At 32.4% G+C, this 24249-nt stretch overlaps 1 protein-coding gene across 1 annotated transcript; it reads left to right on the top strand.

The window, feature by feature from the left end:
• Positions 1–6495: 6495 nt before the first annotated feature.
• On the top strand, positions 6496–7208 carry LOC107961305 (uncharacterized). Its single transcript, XM_016897474.2, has one exon. The coding sequence runs from the start codon at positions 6539–6541 to the stop codon at positions 6989–6991; it is 453 nt and encodes a 150-aa protein (XP_016752963.1). The 5' UTR covers positions 6496–6538; the 3' UTR covers positions 6992–7208.
• The last annotated feature ends 17041 nt before the right edge of the window (positions 7209–24249 follow it).

The raw sequence follows: 24249 nt of genomic DNA, 5'->3' as shown, positions 1-24249 counted from the left end.
ATTTTGGAGGTCTAATCAGTTAGTGATCATCAGGTATATAGACTCCAATTTTGATGGAATATGGATACAAGATTTTGTAACTAAAGTGTAAATTGTGAAAACAAATTGCAGTCTTTTATTCTAATAGTAACATGAGCACATCAAGGTAAAAACACATAGACTTTAAATCTCTAGTTGTTAAAGTTCAGAGTGGTTAGGTGCTTATAAAGCATATTAGGACAAACTCTATGATTGCGGATCCACTTACTAAGGAACTACACCTAAGGTTTTATAAGAGCACGCTACTCATATGGGTGTAATATCATTTAAAGGATATTTGGTTTTAGTGGGAGTTTGTATTTTTAAATGCTTTTATGTTATAGACACATTTTCAGTTATTTCAGTTTAAAGATATTAAGTTTATTTTCTGCAGAAATAAAGTTTATTTGGTTTATTCACACTCCGATTTTGATAAGGTTTGATCTCACTAAGGAGGACTAGTTGGAAATAGACATGTTTAGATCATATTGCATGTAATTTTCATGCTACACATCCATACTTGATCTATGTCATTTGGTTGTGTTAATATACGTGATCATGGATGGATTTAGTTACGATATATGTAATGAAAGTCGCATTGGTTCTATGTTAACATAATTAATGGACGAGATTGTTCGGAATACCTTTTGGATATGATAGTAAAATTTTGAGCTCATAAGGTTATATAATGATATGTAATTATAGAGTAATTAGTATATATATGTGGTCCAAGTGGAAGATTGTTGGAAAATATGGACATCACATATATAATAAGGGTAATTACATGTTATTATTTACTATCATGATAGGTTAGCCCAAATTAAAAGTGATCTAATTCTGAATTTCTTGTGTGCTAATTTGGAAGATAAAATCTCCAAGATCCGGTAAAACTTCAAGGAATTCATGGATTCAGGTACGGTTCCGCATCTAGTTTTGTTTTTGATTTATTCTTGATGATTTGACATGATAGATCCTAATTTGTAAAATTTTATTTCAAATTTATTTTACAAATCTAACAGGTTTGACTTCCTGCTTTTTTTTGTTTGCTCCTTTTGTCTTGTTTTGACGTTGTTAGGTTTTATCTCCATTTGATCCTTGGCGACGTCAAGTTTCTTTTGCTCCCTTGCCAATTGTCCTTAACAACTCCTCCTTCTTTTGCTATTAGTTGTGTATTAGATATTTTTATAATATAATTTTTTTGGACCCTTCACTTTTGGCAAGTCTATCACTGGGTTATGGAAAATTAATAGTAAGTTTAACTTAAAAGGATTCTTCATAAAGCATTGTATGCTTACTTCTTTCTTACGTCTCATATGACAATCCTCTTTGCCTCTCCATTCTCTTGCTTTTTTTCATTTGCTCTCTTTATCCTGTTTTGACCATGTCAAGTTTTGTCTCGCTTTGTCCCCGACAGTGTTAGGGTCTTTTAGCCACCTTCCCATCCGTCCTTAACAGGTCATTTTTGTTGTTATTTTCTATTAGCTGTGTATTACATTTTTTAAAATAATTTTTTGGTCCTTCAATTTTGGGCTTTGTGGTAATAGGGTAAGATGTAGGATATGGATTTGAATATTTAAGTTCGAATTTTTCGATATATAATTGTGCTGTGTGAGTTTCCAGTCTCAACATAGGTGATGAAAATGAATTTATATTTTTATTTATACTATACTTATAAATGTATTGTATTTGTAATAGTACTATAACATTTAAAAGAAAAAAATTACTAATTATCAGGCCGGTTGCTCAATTGTGATTTGTTTGCCAGCAACGTCTATAATAGTTTCGGAATTGCTTCTGCAAATGATATAAAACTCAAACAGACTACCCACACCATGATTTGGAATTATATTCAACTTATAACGCACATATAATAATAATATTATTAGTATTAATAAATAGGATATGGATAAATTTAATTAAGGATGGTTTAGGTTGAATAAAAATGGGAGATGGGTTAACCTAACACCAAAATTAAAAATAAAATAAAATTCATTATTTCGTGGACATGCAAGCTGATAAGAAGGTGACACCGTATTATGTTTAAAGTACATCATATCGATTGAATCCAAATACTGATACGGAAAAACTATAACAATTGCAATATTAATTATTAAGAAGGAAAACAGGGTGCAGAAGTTTGTTGGTTAAACACCTGTTCAAGTTTTTTTATTTAAACCTAATGATATGGTACATGAGTCATGATGAATGGTACAGTTCTAAGTTCTATCTTTTAAGTTTCAGTTGTCAAATTTTGCAACCAAGTAAAGCGTTTCCATTGTTACATGAGGGAAAAGGGTTGTTGCCTTTTTACACAACATGCTGATGTTTTAGAAGGTTCTCTACGCCATATCCAGTCCATCAAGCAGGTTCGGCCTACTAAGCTTAAAGGTCAACCCATAAACCTGAGTTCAGTTCCTCTAAAGGCAACGACCGAAATATGGTCGGGTCATTAAAGGTCCAATTAGCTTGCAATTAAATAAGTAAATCTGTTGAATTCTGATGTAAAAACAAAAATCTCCTGTTGTGTTCATTTTTCTACTTCAAACCGCAATGTGGTAAACCTCATGATTGCTTCACTTGTTAGTTTAAGATGTCAGTGTCAGACACAATGATTTTGTCTTAAACAAATCCTTATCCTAGCCTTCCACAGATCCATTGTTAATGATGTCATCTCAACTCTTGTCAATCTCATCATGTTCTGCTCTTTCCAATTATCATTCTCCTGTTATTATATTCCCTGTGATTGGTCCATGTACGGGATGATTTTATCTTTGTTAGGACCACAAATTGTTCCCTTAAAAAACTCATTAACTGATTTAGTTTATTTAGCTTTACACACGTGTCAATAATCAATGAAATGATCATTGCTTTACTAATACAGGCCGCCAAACAACATGAAAACATGGTACAATTTTTTATATGTCTGGCTCTATCACTTTGGATGAAGATAAGAATTTGTGAGGGGGAAAAAGATTTAGCTTAAAATTTGAACGACGGATTTCAAGTACTTGGTCCATTATAAGTATATACTGACAGTGAAAGTGAACCAATGTAATGGCAGGCAGAGACAGTATTATTCAAGTATATGAGATTAATAGTAATACCTTCTATATAGACCCCAGAAATGTTCATTTCATCATAGGTTAAACATCCTTTTCTAGGGTTTTTTTTTTAATGAGACAATGAGGGACACTCATTATTCACCAGCAATATTCTAATTTATACTTTACAAGTTCATTGCATGGATTGACTTACTTCAGACTATAAATTCCTTTTAATATAGAGTGGGCAATAATATACATATATTTAATATAAATTAACTCAATACTCTTGTAATAGGCCAATTTTAGCCTGGCCCGAAAAAAATAATAATCGAATAAATAATGCCAAAGGATGCATCAAAAAGGGAAAATTGAAAGACAATCATTAAATTGGGGTCAAATAAAAAAAGATGGAGAAAGCCAATGAGTTATCAGATTTTGTTGGCTTGGTAAAAAGCCTTATTTTTTTTATTTTTTTATTTTATTTTATTATTAAATTAGTTAAGCTATTTTTAGTAAACACATGTATATAAATAGGGGTATTTTGTTCTTTGAAAGGGAGAGGAATCGAGTGCAAAGGAAAATTTTCGGAAAGGTGATTCTCTTTTTTCGATTAGACTCAACATCTCATGTTTTTTTTTCTTTCCATTTTTCTCTTTTTTTTTTTATTTTTTTTTAAAATTCATTTGCAAAGAAGAAAATAAAAAGAAAGGGATAAAAGAGAGGTACATGAACTGTTGATATGTCGTCGGAGTCTCTCTTTCGTCAAAATCAAATCCGACAGAGAGCCCTTTCTTTTTGATTCTTGGTGGTTGAGAATGCCAAACCCTTGAACAAGGCTCTTATGAGAGTGAAAAGGGGTGTTTAGTTTTTTTCTTTATTTCTGCTTTTAAATGACTAAGTGCTTTAATTTTAGGGTTTATTTTTGGTTTTATAATGAATCTGATACGACACCGTTTAGGGCTTGTTTCAGTGGCTCCAAAACAGTGGCGTATAAGGCGACCCGATTCAACCTGCCCCCGTACCTATGATGATCTGTACGTTTTGCTTAAAGGGGATATCTGCACGATTAGTCCCTTTCTTGTGTGCAGTCCTATGATTGGTCCCTACTCCAATTTTCTTATTCTTATTTTGTCACTGAAAGTTGAGCATTGTTTCAAATTAGTCCGTGTTTAAACACTGCGTTTCAGAGATTTGGGGCATTTGCATTTTTAATCCTCGTGTGTTTTCGCGCACTTTATTTTAATCTTTGATTTTGATTTTTACTGCAATTGAGTCTGGTTTTTTTTAGTTTATGTGTTTTATTCTTTATAATTTATTCATTATTTATCGTTAAAAGAATTTGTTTTAACATTTTTTTTTATTTTTTCGTTTGATCTCGCATTGTTTTAGTGTTTTTGTTACTTACTTTTGTATATTTTTATATTGTTTTTCAATTTTACTTATTTTAGATTATTTTTTATATTTCTATGTTTTAAAAATTTATGTGATATTTAATTTAAATATTTTTATACATTTTATATATTTACTCATAATTTAGCTTAAATTTATTTTCTTATTCTATATATATATATTATTGATGTTATATTCTTTTATGTATATATTTTCTTTAAAAATCTATTTATATATAATTTATTTCCTATAAAGACCCTATTTTATCATATATTTTTGTTTATTTCAAATATTTTTATACATTTGTATTTTCATGTATCAATTATTTATATTAAGTTTTTATTTTACGTATATTATTTATGTAGATTGACATATGTATTATTTTGTATATTACTTAACCTTATAATATTTATTTTAAAATTCATTTGTATATTACTATTTAATATATTATTTATTTTTACCTTTTTACCTATTTTAAACTTTTATATCTATTACTTGTTTTAAAATTTTTTGTACTGTTTGTATGTTGATGTTTTCAAATTTTCTTTCTTTCATATTATTCATATTATTTTATTTTAAAACTTGTTATATTTCATTTGTGTAATTTACTTGGAATTTCTTTTAAATTGGCTTTTAATTCATTAGCGTATATGATGGGTTGCCATTGCATGTACCCTAATTTGTTCCTTTGTGTTTTTTATTATTTTTTATCATTCATGTAATATTATTGCCAGATATTTTTATTTCATGCTCGATACTATGCTTGTATGTTTCTTATTATTACATCAGGTTTTAAATTCCAATTTTCGCCCAATATCGATTGCCTTTTATCCTTAAGTAAACTAAACGAATATATTTTGAGCCGGTTTTATAATCGCTTATTCGAAAACTTCTCAAAACAAGGCAATATTTTGTGTTTAGAAATTCGAGAAATCATGCCCTAATGAGCTGCGTTTCGATTTTCTGTTTGGCCAAATAATCAAGTATCCTTTTAAAATTTCGTCCGTGCTTTCTTAAATTAAAAAACAAGGCAATATTTTGTGTTTGGAAATTCGGGAAATAGCACCCTAACGTGTTGGGTGTCGATTTTCTGTTTGACCAAATAACTGAATATCCTTTTTTTTTTGAAGCATGAGTTTTGTAATCCTTGAGAGGATCTTGGTTTTGAGGGTTTAAAATGTCGCATCCTAACATATTGGATGTGATATTTTGTTCTTTCGGAACAGGAGAATCTTAAAATCCAACTCGAGTTGTTCGCGCATTTTTAAAGGGATCATATTTTAACATTTTTCAAATTTTTAACGTTAGGACGTTAATTAATCAATTGGTACCAATTTTGAGCGTTGCGAGGGTGCTAATCCTTTCTCGTACGTAACCGACTCCCGAACCTGTTTTCTATAATTTCGTAGGCCAAAATCAATATTTTAAATAAAACAAAGTGTTTTATAAGGTGATACAATCACACTTAAGAAAAAAGATTGGTGGCGGCTCCAAACTTTCATTTTTAAAAGTCGATTTCCGTTTTTCAAAAAATGGTTTTGACAACTCTTTTAATAGGAAATATGAAAATTTGGTAAATTTTAGATGTATTTTGTTGAAAAAAACAACTAATAATTGTTTGAAAAAACAAAAATATTCAAAAAGAAGAGATAATTTTTCTAGGCTTGCAGAACCTAATTTAAGTAAATTTATTATATTTAATCTAATGTAACATCTCATTTTTATAATTAAAGTTATAAATCACTCTCCTCTAAGATATTAAATCTATTGCACTGATAACTGTTGATACTTGGCAAGACACTTTCTACGCTTACCTCAACATATTTCAATATTTTCTATTTGAGTTACTTTTGCCTTTTACCGAAGAATATACTTACATGTATTAATATATATATAGTATATTCGGAAAAAATAAACTACATATCGAGGACAGGTGAAGCCCAATACGAAATGATTTAAGCACATGGTCTTTATTACCAACCATCTTTTTTTTTTGCCTTCAAAATATGCTATTTGAGCCTTCCAAAACAGAATAAAAACACGTAAGATTCTATTGAAAACCTCGATATCTTTCTATATCTTCACACATGATAGCAATTACACTTCCCGGAGGGCATCTAGCTAGCAAAATTCAATTACTTCGTATTTACAAGATGCGCATTCCGCCAAGTGACAGCTTCGTTATTCAAGTAAGAGGGAGCAGCACCCAAACCCTACACCAACACCCAACCCTTGAGCCTCAACCCACTTCTCTCTCTTCCAAGCTAAACTTCTCTGCAATGAAGCTCTTTAATCGGTTCCGCAAGATCCTTGTGCGGCTCTTGCTTTCTCTTCCTTCCGCTGGATCTTCTGGCACGTCGAGTGTGGCTCCCAAGCAAAAGAACAGCGATAGGTTCGAGCCACCGAAGACTTCGTGCAGCTCATCGTATTACTCGTCCCACTCGCATTACACCGAGGCCATTTCTGATTGTATTGAGTTCTTCAACAAGTCATCGCAAGAGGGGAGTTTGGATGGTCCAAAATCTGATGTTTCGGTTTGATTATATAATATATATACCTTTGTTGCTCAAAACGTTAAATTATAAATCTTGGGTGTAACAGTACTCTCCTTCATTATATTTTCTTCTCTTTTCCTTCGGTCATCATTTTGTTAATACAGTTTCCTCAAAGTACTTGATTGGTCTCTTCCTTCTTGTGGTGTTGGTTCTTTTGTATGTACAAATAATCTAAAAATATGTAAACGTTTGTTTTGATTTCCATCTGGTTTGTTGAGGCCGAAAGATTTAATCATTACCTGGACTAAACATTTTAATGGGCTAATTGGGCTTCTTCTTTCCATAGAGGAAAAATAATATGTTTTTTAAATTATTTTATCAGTTGAGCCTAAAGGCTTCAAGCCCAAAGCAATTAATTGATCCTATAATCCAAGTCTCATCGAGTCGACAAGTGGCATGAGGCAATTAAGCAATATGACCTTGACAAACGTCAAACAATAAGACTAGCAAAGAAGCAGAAAATATAGTGCAACGGCAGGGCAAGGACATCCAAATGTACTTGTCCCCACGAGCACCCGACCCATCGCTTCAAGGTACAAAGGAAGACGGAGGCCTTAAATCTCATGCATGAACACATATTATTGCCTTTCTTGCCTCTATCAAAGTATTCTCCAAAAATATTCCATTGTCAGAGCTAGGCATTGGAGACATGCCGCATAATTATTTGTAGGCCCTCGTTCATATTTAAACCAGAGTCTTTTTGATCCATCATCACAAAGTAAATAAAACATAAATAAAATTGTGAACTTAATGAACAGAAACAAACAACACTCAATAAATTAGCGTGAATTGTGATATACAATTTGCTTATATCTTATGAATTCTAAAAATGTAAACGGTATTTTATTTAAGTATTGCAAAGCTTCTTGGACCTGAGACATCTTATAAAAACTTTGTAATAGAGTAGAATTGGGCTTGTTGTACAAGTCGCTACAAAATCCAAGTATGACACCACAATAGATCAATCTTATAGTAGTGTTGATACAGAGAGAAAATGGTGGTGTCCCCATCCGAGACATGGACGGGGGAAGAGCTGAATGGTAATCGGATATACTCGATTTTAGGTAATGTTTGAGATGAACTGGAGGAGTACGGAGGGCCTCTAGTTAGGAAGTTGCCTCTTTGGCTCATCAGGGTTCTAGCTCAAGCTTCGATGTATGCAGGAATTTTACTTTTCTTTAACTTCGTTTCGGGTAAGGTAAGCTTCTTTGCAATAACAAAAAGATCTCTTCTTGTTGTTTTCTTAGATAAACTCCATGATGAGCTTCTCATCCATTGAGGCTTTCTCCTCTCTCGAGGTTCTATCCTATATTGAATCTAAACCAATAAGTACACTTCATTTTTTATGTCCAACACAACTCTAATTTTTTCTACTTGATTTTTTATTTTCGTCACCATGGTTATGATTTCTACTATTGCCTGATTGAAAACCTCAAACTGTTAATATCAGACTAATAATACAAATTGTCTTACTAATCATTTCCCACATACCCAATGGAGTCCTTGAAATGATACTTCATTAATATTGGATTAAGCTTTCTATTTGTCTTTTTGTTTCGAGGGAACTGGTTTGCATGTTATTTCTATGTCCTACATTTTTTCCTTCAAATTGACCAATAATTAAGCAAATAACATAACTAGGGGGATTTGAAAGAAAGATGCCTTTATAATAGAACAAAAGAAGGAAGAAAAGGTTAAGTCTAAACATAAGCCATTTTTAAATCTTTTCACTACTAAGAGGTCATAATGAAGCAATGGACATTAAAATACCCTTTTCTTACTAATTATCTTATCAGACAGTGCCTCATTATATTTCATGTAGTTGAAAGAATAAAATAGAGTTTACTGTGCATCATATGTGGAAGAGAGCTTCTAATTCAGAGGCGTTCGTCGCAAGGTAACTGCAAAGGCAATGATCTACAAACACGAAATCTATCACTGCTTTCTTCATAAATGGATGAAAGATGTGTTAGAAAATTGATTTAAAAAATAGTGCTTTTAGGCAAAATGAATGTTTAAAAAAAATTTCCACATACTAATAAACCCTAATTAAATTATTATTTGTGCTTTATGCAAAGCAATCTAAGTTGTTTCCTGATTTTCTACTAAACGATCTTCTTTGCTATCCTCAAATCTCGAATTGTTTTGAATGCGAACTCAAACAAAATGAAATGAATGTATAGATTCAAAACTTTTATTAACTTTTACTGGAAAAGTTAATTTCTTTATGTGAGAACTAGATGTAACATCCCAAAAAAATTTCAATTTGACATGTGGCACCATTTTGGTAACAAATACAGTGAATTGATGAGAAAATTTGAAAAATGAGTTAGATAAAGTAACCTTATGGAAACACAATTGATAATTGAGATGAAAAATTATGAAAATAATTTTAGAAATGAAACGTGATAAAAGGACTAGATCTCAAATTTCAAAAAGTTGGAGTAAAATGATATTCGACCAAAAAGGAAAATAAAGATTTTGATTGGTTGTTTGACTTGAGAGTAAAGTGGAATATGTATTAGTGAGATGAAAATCACCTTTGAGATCAAATTAGAAATATTTGATAGTACAGAGATTGAATTGTAAATTTAGTAATTTTATCGAAAAAGAATAATGATATAATTTTTAGTACCCAAAGAGCTTACCAAGTATTAAATGAGAATTATGAAATTCTGGTTTGATTAATGATGAATTATTGTGAAAGAATTGAGCATAGAGGCAAAAATGGGCAAAACAGAGTATTTTTATCATTTCACACTATATTATAATTGATTTATAATATTAAATTGATATTAAATTATTGAAATTGAATTTATTGAAAAATGAATTAGTGAGAATGATTAAAAATATGAAGTTACGAAAAATTAATTTAATTGGAAGTTGGAAAAACATACGAAGACTCAAAGCGCAAATATTTTATAAAAGGATATTTTGGACGTTTGACAAGAGATTGAATTTTTATTTTAATTAAGAATAATTTGTAGATTACCAACAAATCAAGTTTCAATTTTTTTCTTACTCCTTGCAGGGATTGGATGTTGGTAAACTTGAGGAATGCTTTTGGCTTAGAATATCAAGATGTGATGTGGCAATTTCTCTTTAGTATTATCTACGGGAAGCTTTGGAAACAAAGGAATCTCATAATTTTTCAAGGGATCCCTTGTGATAATGTCAATATTATACAATCATATGGTGTTGGATGAGTTATATTGAGTCGAAGCCTAGCAGACTTGGTGGATCTATCAGTATCGGATGTGGAAATTGTTGGTTCTATTAAAATAAATGTTGATGGTGCCCGCAATCCGTCTTTAGGTCTTGCATCTTCGACAACAGTGACAAGAGATGAACATGGTAGATGGCTTTGGGGGATTGGGAGAAATATTGGAAGATGTAGGGCTAAACAAACTGAACTTTGGACTATTTATGACGGCCTTGATCTTGCATGGGATTTTAATTGGAAGGAGGTTATTCTTGAAATGATTATGCTCAAACTATTAAAGGTATTCATAGGGTTTTAAAGGAAAAATAAATAGAGACTTGATATTACATATCTAATAATTATGTAGGTGTAATTGGCAAGTGGTCATTAAGCAAATTATAAGAGAAACAAAATTTGCCTCCCCTATCTTGGCAGATCTAATGAAAGGGTTTTCGCTTGGGTTCCGTGTGTCCCATGATGCCTCTACTAAGGTTGCTGATCTAACTCCGACTAGATAATATTTATATAATTCTAATTTTATTGTAATTGATTCTATTTTTCTATAATAAAAAATCAGGTTTCAACTTCTTCTTCTTATTATTATTATGTTTAAAGAAGTATATATATGTATGTGTGATTCGTGGGGTATGACTTCCACTATGGCCGTTTAGGCCATAGAATTAGAAAGCCCGATTGGCTTTTCATTTAAGGGGCATTCGACCATTAAGAAAAAGAAAAGAAAAATTATATGTTGATTCAAGAAGGGGAGCAGGAGAGTGTACTTTCCCTTCCCCCTAACTTTTCCTATTTTTCTTAAATTTAAGTCAAAATTCAACCCAAAGATCAAGTGGAGAATCAATTTTTAAATTTAGTTCTTTAATCCATTGCACAATTTCAAGTTTAGGATTTATGGGTTATTCAAAAAGAAAATTTAAATTAAGGAGAAAAAGCTTTTATTGATAAGAAATTGTATTTTTTTAATATTGAGTTCTATTGTATGAGAGAATTTGGGAGTCTTGTATGTTAATATTTGATTGAATTTTGGTGTAGCACAAATGAGGAAATGATGAGAAATGAAACTTCTAAACTAGTGTGAGAATGATTTTAAGTGGATGGAGACTTGATTTTTGAGAAAATGTACATCTAAGAGGTTTATATCGAGCAAGTGAAGGAACTGATTAGACTTATATGATTAGGACTTAAATAATTTGTAATTAAGTTCGGACTCTTTATCTATTAATTACAACATTATTTAATCATGAAATTATTAATATGCAAAAATTAAGCTCCCGTGTCACTTAACGAGCTTGTTTTTAAGCAATTTAAGTGATTTTTAGTAGTTTAGCTTAATTTTGGTTTTTGCAATTGAGTAAGTGTAAATATCTCATTTTCCTCATTTTTGTGATCCAAATTGGCCAATTATGCCATTGGGGACCTTAATGGTTGATTGAGTGTTGTAGGAGCTTGTTTGTGGCCTGAACTTGAGCTAAAACATCACCAAAGGCAAGGGTATTGCGACATCGAAGTATGAAAGTTGCAACACCTCAGACATTACTGAAATGGAGAGAACGAAGATCACCTACAGTGGTATCGTGACATCCTCTGTGAGTATCGTGATATCCAATATCAAGGAAACCCCTATTTGGAGACTATAAGCGATATCGCGATATCCGAGTCCCACGTGACAAAAAATGATTGTAGGGGTAGTTTTAGTTGAACACCTACACCAATAAAAATTAAGCGCTTAGGGGCATTTTGGTCCAAAATTTTAAGTTGTAATCAACTATTTAAAGTCATTTTTGACTGAGTGAAAGAGGGACTCCTTTTGCTTTAATTTTTATCAACTTTTCTTTAGTTTTTTGTCAGGGTTAGGTTAGATTTTTTTTCTTTTTTTTTTTAGTTTTAGTTTTAGTTTTAATTTTAGTTTTCTTGTTTCCTTTTAGGTTAGATCTTAGTGTGATAATTTTCTTTCTTCCTTATTGTTAAAGATTTTGTAAATAAGGATAAACAAACTCTTGAGTTTCAATTGATCTTCATCGATTGAATGATCATTTTCTTAAGCCCTCTCATTTCATTTTATGCTTACAATATGTTGGATGCTTACAACAAAATGCTCATTTGGATTTTGAGTTAGAGTATGTGCTAAATTTGTTGGATAGTTGGTTGATTAGTTGTTTGCTAGCTTAAATTAGTGTCTATACTTAATTGATTGGTTGTTTGATTATATCGGAATGCTTAATACGTTAAAATTGACGCCTTTAGCAAAAAACCTAGATAAACGAGACCGAGAAGAGAGTTTATCCTTAGATAGTTCAATATAATTGTGCCGAGTAGTGAGATTGAGAGGTAATCTATATGCCTAGGTGAGATCGAGAGGTAATCTTAGGTGATATGTTTTAGTCTAAGATGAGATTGAGAGGAGATTCCTAGCTAAGAGTGATAAAAATATAATCAGTGTAGGTTCATTAGTTTAATAACACTCAACTAATTAATCGACCATCGTTTAATCATTTACATTATCTAAAGCAATAGGAAAGTTTTAGTTTAGTTATTTTAATTAATAGGTTAATTTTAGTTAATAAACAATTTAAAGTTGAGTTAGCACTAATAATTTCTGATTCGATTAGATTAGTAATTACTCACTTGGCAATCCTTGGGATATTTGAGTGTAACGACCTGAACTTTAAGGTTATAGGAAAAGTGTATTGTCGGGTCTCTGTTTCTGAAAAAAATGGATTAGAAAATATTTATTAAAAATAATTACGAAGTTAATTGAGTAATTAACTAGGCTTTAATTAAGTGAATTTAGCTTAATTAAGAGTAATTAGTAATAAAAAAGAAAGGGGGACCAAAATGAAAAATATGTCATTTGATATAGTTGAGGCGGCAATTAGATTGAAAAATCTAAGATTTTTCTTAGATTTTATATATATTAATTATTATTGTTATTGTTATTATTATTTAAATTGATATTATATTATAAAATATAAATTAAAAAAAGACAAGTTTATGAAAATGATTTGATAGAAGTGTATAAATAAAATTATACACATTTGTAATACAAGTATTTGATAATAAATAGATATTTATTTAAATAATAAATTATTGTTATAATTTTTAATTATTATTAATATTATATTATGAAATAAATTAAAATAGTGACAAATGTGTGGTAATTATAAAATACATGTGTAACAAATTGAATACATATATTTGTAATATGTATATTTAATTATTAGTAGATATTTATTATTTATAAAAGATATTTATTAATTAAATAATTATATTATAATATTTTTATGAAATAAGTAAATACAAATAAGACAAATGTATGGTGCATATGGTGACATGTGTAATACTAATATACATACAATTGTAAAATACATGTATATTTATTTATTATATAAATATATTATTAAGTTATTATATATATATAAAAGAAAAGAAAAAAAAGTGTATAAAAATAATTGCTACAAATGTTAAATAAATATTTGTTATTAAATAGATTTTTATTATAGTTATTATTGTTATTATATATATAACAAAACAAAAAGAAAGAATAGAATAGAAATAGAAACACAAAGCCAAACCAAACAGATAGCAGGGGAAGGAAAGAAAAGAAAGAAAGGGAAAGAAAAGAAAGAAAGGGAGAAAAGGAAAAATTGAGATTTCAAGGTTTGGAAGTTTAATTGGTAAGTCAATTTAGCCCTTTTTACTTAATTTTGATGTTTTAAAAGTTTTGGAATAAGATTTTGATGAAATTAAGTTGATATTTTGAAAGTTATTAGATTCCTAGATAATGTTCATGTTGAGTAAAATGATGAAATAAAGGTTAAATTGATAGAAATTCAAGCTAGAAATGAAATAAGGATTGAATTGTAAAGTAATTCATAAGTTTTATGTTGTAGGTACTAAATTGATGAAATTTTGAAATTAGGAAAATATGCTGGAAATTTAATAGTTAAGTATGAGTTTGGACAAAATTTGAATAGAAATGAAGTATGAATTGAGATAGAAAAAGTAAGTGAATTTAGTTAAGATTAAATTGAAATTAAAGTAGAAATTGAATAGAAATTGTATTAAATAGATATAAATAGTAGTGAATTAAAGAATATGAATTGTTTTAATTCCCATAGCTAACGTTGTCTCGGGAAATCTCGACTAAGCAAGGAAAAATGGCAAAGACAACGGGAGTTAGCTCGAGAAAATACGGTTTGTATTTCTATAATCCGAGCCTAGTTATTAATTGTTATATTTTTTTTATTCAATGCATTTAATAAATGTTGAAGTGAGAATTATTGTGTTTATAATGGAAATGGATTAATTTGGTATGTGATGAATTTATATTGATTGAATTAAATTGAATTATATATTATAAATATATATATGTGTGTGTGTGTGTATGAATGAGATATTGTGCAATTATGATAATTGAATTTTGGATAAATGTTATGATAAATAGTTAAGATGGGAATTATTTGTATTGTGTCTTTATAATTGAAATGAATTGATTTAGTGTGTGATAAATTTATATTGAATTGATTTATGAATATATGTGAATGTTTGAATTGAAATGAATATTGATGTGGAAATTGAATAATAAATATTTGTTATATTGGAAAATATATGTAGTTGGATGTGTGATGAAATTGATAGAAAATTGTGATTATTGTGAAATTAAATATTTATTAGTGAAAAGTGAATGGAATTATATTGAATTGAAAATATATAGTTAATTAATTAAAATATGAATTAATTGAAAACTGAAAAGTGAATTAAATACCCTATTAACTAGTCGGGCTAGTCGGATATAGTTGGCATGCCATAGGATATGGAAGAGTACGGGTTTTGTCAGCTTACTAATCAGGCACTTATGTGCCAATATTGTTACTGGTTACTGTTACCGTTATTGTTACCGATTTGGCACTTTGTGTGCTGGATATTGTTACTGTTACTGTTACCATTACTGTTACTGTTACTGTTCCGGATTTGTTCCGATGAGGTACTTTGTGTACCGTACTATTACTGTTACTGTTACTGTTACTGTTACTGTTTCGGCTTCGGCCGATGAGGCACTATGTGTCGTACTGGTGTGTTGGTTGGATCCGTGTATCCGTCTAGATCCGAAATACAGAGTTTCCTAGGACTGGCAGGATACTACAGAAGGTTTGTGGAAGGTTTTTCTGTGATGGTAGCACCTTTGACAAAACTCATAAGGAAAGGAGTACTGTTTGTATGGACTAAGAAGCAGCAGGAAGCTTTTGAGAAGTTGAAGAAAGTTCTGACTGAAGCACCTGTGTTAATTCAGCCAGAGTCTGGGAAGGATTTTACTGTGTACAATGACGCATCACACGTGGGTTTGGGCTGCGTGTTAATGCAGGAGGGTAAGGTGGTTGCATATGCATCACGACAACTTAAACCTCACAAAGGGAACTATCTTACTCATGATTTGGAGTTGGCGGCAGTGATATTTGCACTTAAGATTTGGAGACATTACTTGTACGGGGAGAGGTGTATTATATACACAGACCACAAGGGTCTTAAGTATTTGTTGACTCAGAAGGAGCTGAACCTTAGGCAAAGGAGATGGATTGAGTTGCTTAAGGATTATGACTATTCGATCGAGTATCACCAGGCAAGGCTAATATGGTAGCCGATGCTCTAAGTCGTAGAACTGTATCTGATCTGAGAGCAATGTTTGCTCGTCTGAGTCTGTATGATGATAGAAGTCTGTTGGCTGAGTTACAAGTGAGGCCAACCTGAGTGGATCAGATTAAGGAAAAGCAGTTGAACGATGAGTATTTGGTCGCTCGTTTTCAACAAGTTAAGAAAGGGGAAACTTCTGAGTTCGGTTTAAATGGTGATGGAGTTCTGTGTTTCCGAGGAAGAATTTGTGTTCCGAGGGACTCTGATTTAAGGCAGACAATATTGAAGGAAGCTCATGGGGGACTATGTGCCATGCATCCTGGAGGGAATAAGTTGTATCACGACTTACGAGAATTGTATTGGTGGCCTGGACTTAAACGAGAAGTAACAGAGTTTGTAATGAAATGTCTGACATGCCAACAAGTGAAAGCTGAGCATCAATTACCGTCTGGACTGTTATAGTCAGTGAAGATACCACTTTGGAAGTGGGAGAGGGTAACCATGGACTTTGTGAGTGGGCTGCCCTTGACACCATCGAAAAAAGACTCGATGTGGGTGATTGTGGATAGGTTGACCAAATCGGCCCATTTTATACCTGTTCGTACTGACTTTTCACTTCAAAAGTTAGCCAAGTTGTATGTGGCGGAGATTGTGCGACTTCATGGAGTCTCAATTTCAATTATTTCTGATCGGGATCCCAGATTTACATCTCGGTTTTGGCAAAAGTTGCATGAGGCGTTGGGGACGTGATTGAATTTTAGTACGGCTTTTCATCCCCAGACTGATGGTTAATCGGAAAGGGTTATTCAGATTCTGGAGGACATGTTGAGGGGATGCGTGATTGACTTTCGAGGTAGTTGGGAGGATTACTTGCCATTGGCAGAATTTGCATACAATAAAAATTACTAGGCGAGTATTCGAATGGCACCGTATGAAGCACTGTATGGACGAAGGTGTCGTACACCTAGTTGTTGGACCGAACTAGGAGAGCGACAAGTTCTTGGACCAGAGTTGGTAGCTGATACTGAGGATAAGATCAGAATAATTAGGGACCGGTGAAAAGAAGCATCTGATAGGCAAAAGCCGTATGCAGATTTGAAGCGTAAGGAGATTGAGTACTCAGTAGGTGATATGGTCTTCTTAAAGGTTTCTCCTTGGAAGAAGATATTAAGGTTCGGTAAGAAAGGCAAGTTGAGTCCGCGGTTCATTGGGCCTTATCAAGTTTTGAAGCGAGTAGACCCAGTGGCTTATCAGTTGGAATTGCCTCCAGAGTTAGATAGGACTCACGATGTTTTTCACGTCTCCATGTTAAGGTGTTATCGTGCTGACCCTGCTCATGTCCTGCCAGTTGCAGAAATTGAAGTTCAGACTGATTTGACCTTTGAGGAGGAGCCTGTGCAAATATTGGCTCGAGATGTTAAGGTTCTTAGAAGGAAATCTGTCCCATTAGTGAAAGTACTTTGGCGTAATCATGGAAGGGAAGAAGCTACTTGGGAATCAGAAGAGATTATGCGTCAACAATACCCTCAACTAGTTGGATCAGGTAAATTTCGAGGACGAAATTTCTTTAAGGAGGGTAGAGTTGTAACGCCCTAATTTTTGGGAATTCTGTGAATGTTGGCATAGGTTTAATTATGTTAGTGGGCCTCTAGAAGGCCCAAGCTTAAGGTAAAACCTGGCAATTTTAGTTAATTTTTGTTCCATAAGAAAAAGGGGGTGAAATTATGAAATAGAACCTATGTGAAAATGTTTGAAAATGCTATAGGCTAAATTGAAGTGGTCAAATAAATAGGAGTGCAAAATAGGAGGATTTGCATGACAAACCTCCCATTTTACATGAAGTGGCCAGCCATCATGTTGTTGTAGACAATATGAGCACTTGATATCCATAATTCATGGTACAAATTGATAATGGGTTAGGTAAATGTTCCATGATAATGGATTAGGTAAATATTCCATGATAATGGGTTAGGTAAATGTTCCATGATAATGGTTTAGGTAAATATTCCATGATGGGCATTTCATGTCTTTTGTATTAAAGAATTAAATGGATGAAATATGAAATTTTATTAAAAGAAAAAGGGGTGAAAAGAACAAAGTTTTGTCCACCTTTGTTCATCATAGCCTAAAGTTAGAGAAGAGAAAGGAGAGGAGAAAGCTCTTGAATGTTCGGTCACTTGGGGAAGAAAATTAAAGGTAAGTTCATGGTAGTTTGCTTCTATCTTGATGTTCATGAGTTCTTCTTGATTCTACCTTAACTCTTAAAGCATATTTTGGTTTTTAGTTGTGTTGTGAGCATTTAGTCATGAATTAAAATGAAGGAAATGGTTGTTGTTTCATGTTCTTTTGATGAAAAATGGAAGATAGGTGAAGTTGAGCCAAACAAATGAGCATGCATGTGCCTTAGATGCTAAGGGGAAAAAATCTGCTAACATGTTGTGCTTTAAAATGATGAAATAGAGATTACACTTAAGTAAAATCATAGATATGTGATGATTGATTGGTGATATACATGTTTAAATAACAAGCATGCAAGTTAGGTGTGAAAGAGTGATTTGGTAATAAATCTGCTTGGGACAGCAGCAGTAACGTGACTTTGGAAAATCACCATAAATTGTGGGAGATGAGTTAGAAGCTGCATAAATTATTTAATTAAAGCTTAATGAGTCTAGTTTCAAATGAAATAAACGAGAACATATTTTGAATTCTGTACAATGAGAAATTTGATTCGTAATGTAGAGTGGTCAGATTAGTCAAACAGTGAAACATGGGAAACTTTAAGAAAAATCTGGTATTGATTGGTCATACCAAAAATTCTGAAAATTTTATGGATAGAATATATATGAGTCTATTTTCAGGGAAAATTAACGGAACTTGATTTGGAGTTTCGTAGCTCCAGTTATAAATAATTTAGTGACTGTTGCTCAGGAAGACAGCTTGCAGTGAAATTATGATTATGTGGTAAACATTGACAAAAATTTGTTAATGAGTTGCTTATTATTTTCTTATAAGCTTACTATGATCTGTAAGTGTGGTTGGCCGAATATTGTAAGGGGTTAATACGTAGTTCGTATTTGAATAGTTAGATTAATGTGTTAGTAATCCAATTGTAGGCAGTTCGTGTGTGGATCTCGTCAGCATATCGTCGCAAACAGGTGTGTAACTAACACCCTCTTTCTTAGTCTGGATCGGTAAAAGTCGAAAAGCCGAAATGCCGAAAACTGGTATTTTGTAGATTTGCGAGTGTGCGAATGCTCGTGAGGTAAATCAATTAATGTTTTTGGTAAGCTGCAAAATTTGGACTGCAAAGTGCATGATTTCTGCGCCCTCGATATTTTTGGGCTTAATGGGCCAAAATTGGAATGATGGGCCAACGGGCCCAATTCGTTAAGAACCCTCGGTACGTGATTCTGTTAGTACGTGAAAAGTAGGAATATGCATGAAAAACCCTAAAATAGATAAATTACTGAAATACCTTTAAAAGTGGAAAATATACAGTTTTACCCCTAATAGATAAATTACCGAAATACCCTTAGGGTTAAATTGACCTAAATGCATGTTTGATTGTTGTTATTTACTGCATACCATGTTGTTATTATCTGATGCATGGGATTGGGATATTGACGGAGGAAGTACTGAAAGTGGCTTGTCCACGTACTGGAGGCTTTGCCTCAATTTACTGTTAACTGAGCAGCAAGGCTGCAACTATGGAGTATTGGGCTGGGTGGGTTGAGCTATTCCCCACATGGAGTGTAGGGCTGGTACGGGTGGAGTGTTAGTGGTTGGTGGGTTGAGTAGTCTCCCCAAATGGGCTTGCATATGTTATTGATGTTGCATGTATTTTGAAATGGGCCTATGGGCCATACTGTTATCTGAATAAGGGGCTAAGGCCCAGTTTATTGTAATCTGAAAAGGGCTCTGGTCCAGTATCACTATTACCTGAATGGGCTTAGGCCCAATAGGCTTGAGCTGACTTGGACTTTGAATAGGTTTTCCTTACACACTGAGTTTCCCCAAACTCACCCATTTTATTTTCATCCACGCAGGAAATCCCCAACCATAATGGGCTTGGAGCTGTGAGGGAATTCGGAGTGGCCACCCATTCTGAAAGTTTGGTTTTCTTCTGGTGAACTGGACATCCTATTATTTACGTTGAGGTTTGGGTTTTTAAATGTAATAAGGCCGCTTAATTATTTTTGATGGTTTTAATATGTATTACTAAGATAGGTATTACTTATTTTAACTGTTGAAATTGGATAGCTTTAGAGCGCGTTTTCAAAAAAAAAAACAACAATTGATTTTAAAATAACACGACAACAAGCAAAGCTTCCGCAATGAAAGTATTTTCCAAAATTAATCACTTTTCCTAAAAATGACTTAATCAAATCGGTTTCTTAGAAATATCCATGACGTTAAGGTGTGGCAATGGCGGTATGCATGTCTAGGATTGGATCCGAAGGGAGCTTGGTACTTAAGCAGTTCGATGGACTCACCACCTCTTTTCCGGTTTCCTACCTGGTGCACAGCTTCCATTCACTTTAACCTATAATGAAATTACCTTTTAAAACACTAAGTAGGTTTTTTCTGGATCAACAATATAAAAAGTTTTGAACGCTTCGATGTGGCATGTCGGATCTAGCCATAACGTCTGGGCCGGGTTTGGGGTGTTACAACCGATCAACTGATTGATACTGAATAACAGATTATTATTGAATAATTGATTGTTACTGACTGTTATTGAATAAATAATTGTTCTGATTAGCTGAATGTTAATGAATATTACTGATTGATTAATTGTTATTGAAAAATAATAAATGATTTTGAATTTAAAGTAGATCAAAACATTGGTTGGAAAGTGAATGTTTGAATACTCATTGAGTTTGAATAGTTCAATATATATAAAAATTAATATGTTTTATAATTGTTTAAGTGTTCGTATTATAGAAATACCACTGAGTGTATACTCAGTGTACGGTTTGTTTCCGTGCGCAGGTTAAGGCTAGACCGTTGAATCAGCATCCCAGGCCGATCCCGAATTCAATGAGGTAAAAAATGTTGAGTATTGGTAATGGCATGTACCTAGGACGTCTTATGAGAGTCATCTAGGTTGTGAAAGTCTTGATGAAATAAGTAAATTATGGTTATCAATGGTATATAGTATGAAGTTGAAATAATTGATATAGTAAGTGATATACTTAAAAAGATTCATTGGATAGGTTATAAAATGTTTAGATTGGTAAAATTTGAGCATATTTGAGTGCATTTGGATTGTTTGAATGTTAGCAAATTGTATTGGTTGAAGTTTTAATTTGCAGGGTTAGAAACATTTATTTTAATAAATGATTATAATTGAACTGTACAGACCGGTAATGCCCTATAATCCTGTTCCGGGGATGGATAAGGGTTAGAGGGTGTTACATTGAGTGTCCCATTAACACTACAAATATTACAACTGACATTGTACACTTGCAATTAATACTGTACTTTTAAATTGCTTTATAAAATTGTTTGTTTTCTACGCACATGCACTTGCGGGTCAGTGATTCTACTGAAGTACCATGATTGAACTCTCCTTGTTATATACCGTTACAAAAGCAACTTAATAAGTGCTTATCTAATGACTTTGTCAAAAGTGTGTTACCATCATGGGATATCCTTAATCTCTTTGGATTAAATCTGTTTATCAAATATGATTTTATTTTATCTCATAAGAACTATTACACCTTCTTTCTTGAAAAAAGAAATTACTAACAAATAGTAATTAAATCATTTGTTCTAAATAAATGATCCATAACCACGTTGCTTTTTTTATCTATCATGTAATGTTAATGAGTGAACACCATCTACCCTTTATTGGGATATAAATTCCACTATTGTAAATGAAACTATGTCATACAGAAGTCGTATACCTAACGTACCAATTTTTTGAGTCTAGTTATTTAAATTCAAACTTCTAATACTTCAAAGTAGACAAGTAACACACACATAGTTACTTAGGGTTAAAGTAAGTCACATTAAAAACATCACAAGTGAATTAATCTATAAATAGATCTGGAACTAATTTTACTTGTATCTAGATTTATTAGAATCAATATTGACAATTATATTTGTGTTTCTATCTTCTGAAATTAACTATTTAGATACTCGAAACAAGATATCTATTTTTTTAGATTTGATAGATAATATAATAATTTTTTAACTAATTTGCTCAATTTTAATTCATCATATTATAGACCTTTAGATTACCTACTAATACAATACAAGTTATCTTTTCGTATTACTATTCAATCACTTAATAAAATTTAATTTTAGTTAAATACTAAGTAATTTAATATTTATGAGTAAACAAGTGCGAGGACCAAATTTTCGGCGATTAATGCTGACTCTGCCCTCTCCAAAGGGTTAGTGCTTCATCCATTTAATACTACTAATAAATGCTTTGTTATCGTTGGGACAGTAATCCCTAGTAATCCTACGCATTCCATCAGTTGAGGGGTCAAAAAACACATTTTTGACACACCAAATATATATATTATCCAACAAATCACTTTTAATTAAAGACAAAAGGTAGCGAGAAACATATGTATCTTCACTATAATTAAAGCTCAAGTAGTTACAACCATACCTTATACATTGTGATTCGTTATTATGATCATCATCACATTCTTATTGTATAATTTACTACGAGTTTGACGCACGACAGGCTGATGAAGTGGAGTTTTAGGCTATGGGCATTTGTGTCTGCCGCCATGGGTGGTCATGTCACGGTAGCAAGGACACACATCATAGTTATCGTAGGTGCCCGGAGGAACACAGTTGCAACGAGAACAACATGTCCCACATGCTCTCTTGCAAAGGTTAGGCCTTGACGATAACTTGCATCTCTCAGCACAAGCCTACCGCAATCTAATTAAACCATAAACATATGCAACAATATCACATACATAAAACTTGAATAAAAACCGAATTGTTATTATTATGAGATGAAGAAGTAAGTTATGATCATTACATATTTTCTTATCATTGAAAGAGTTCTCCTCCACCATGTTCTCGATCACCTGTAAACATACAAGTGAGCCCACAGTCTGAAACTATATTCAATGGTGACTGTAAGCACATAATTTAGAAATGCGAGTACTTTCACTTACCAGTGGATCGGACGACTCAGCAAAGCGAAGAAAAAACAGAGAAAGAAGCAGGGAAGTCAAAAGAGACTTGAAGATGGCCATTTGCAATTGGATTTCAAAAACAACAGCTAACTTATAAAACCACAAGAAGGTGAGAAGATCCACACGGCCTGGCCTGGTATTTATAGCAAGAGAAAGGATTGAATATTAAACGGTAGTGAAAAAGTTTGTTGGTTTCTCACCAAAGTTAAAGCCTTAAAAGGAGAGGTATCACACTAGTGGATCAATACGCATGGTGTGAGTCGTGTGTAAACATGGCATGGCAGACTGATGAAACAAAAAAGGGTAGATCAACATACATCATGTAGAATCATATTCCATTCTCGACAAGATTATACTAATAATATCAACATATCAAACTTGTGTTTCGCTTTGAATTTTTTCAATAAATTCCCTTACGTGTTCCAACGTTGATGTCAAGTCATGTGAAGAAAAACTCTCAGACAACATTTCTTTTTTTCCCCAAATAACACGACGCCCATGTGGAATGTCGTCTAAATAAAACTTCAGTTATTGCTTGCTTGATCGTTCAAGAATCTCATTGTTTTAGGGGATGTCTTGTTCGCATGAACTGGTTCAATTCAATCTGTAAGCCGTCACATTTTTCTTCCCCACTTTTTTCGTAGTATATGACATTAACAACTATTATAATAATGTGATTCATTTTTATCCTAATATGATGCCTCTGAATTTGAAGTCAATCATAGTCTTTGAAGGCCTCTGACATGCGCAGGAGAAAATCCCAATGGAGCAGAAGAAAATTCCAGGTTCAGGTTTGCTGCTTAAACTTAAAGCGTATGTATTTTTGAAGTGGTTGACATGGCAAAAGCAAACATTTTTCTATTGATAAGTCGTGATCGTACATTTTTGCTTGCTCCACCATATACGTATTTTTAGATATCTTACACGTCCTGTTGTTAAAATGCGACATCCCCAGGATTTTTTTCATAAATCCTTATCAGTTCTTTTTTTCTCTCACTGTACTCTTTCTTTTGTTTTCTCGGCAACAAATATTTTTTTTTTCTTTGAGATAACTCAAAATCCAAATTTCTAATGACAACATTTAACAATAATTTCAATGCTCATCTAAAATGAATTCTTAGTTAGTTTCCACCTCCCAAGTATCAAGACCCAAGCTAGTCCAAAACCCATTAAGAACACACGTATAGAATTTAAATACAAGGTAACATAATCGAAAGCAAAGAGAA

The sequence above is a fragment of the Gossypium hirsutum genome, chromosome A05, assembly GCF_007990345.1.
Source record: "Gossypium hirsutum isolate 1008001.06 chromosome A05, Gossypium_hirsutum_v2.1, whole genome shotgun sequence".
NCBI classification, from domain to species: Eukaryota; Viridiplantae; Streptophyta; class Magnoliopsida; order Malvales; family Malvaceae; genus Gossypium; species Gossypium hirsutum.
This window is presented reverse-complemented; position numbering and strand designations above follow the sequence as displayed.

Excerpts from the sequence above, each read along its gene's own strand:
- LOC107961305 (XM_016897474.2), top strand. The coding sequence starts at position 6,539 with ATGATAGCAATTACACTTCCCGGAGGGCATCTAGCTAGCAAAATTCAA.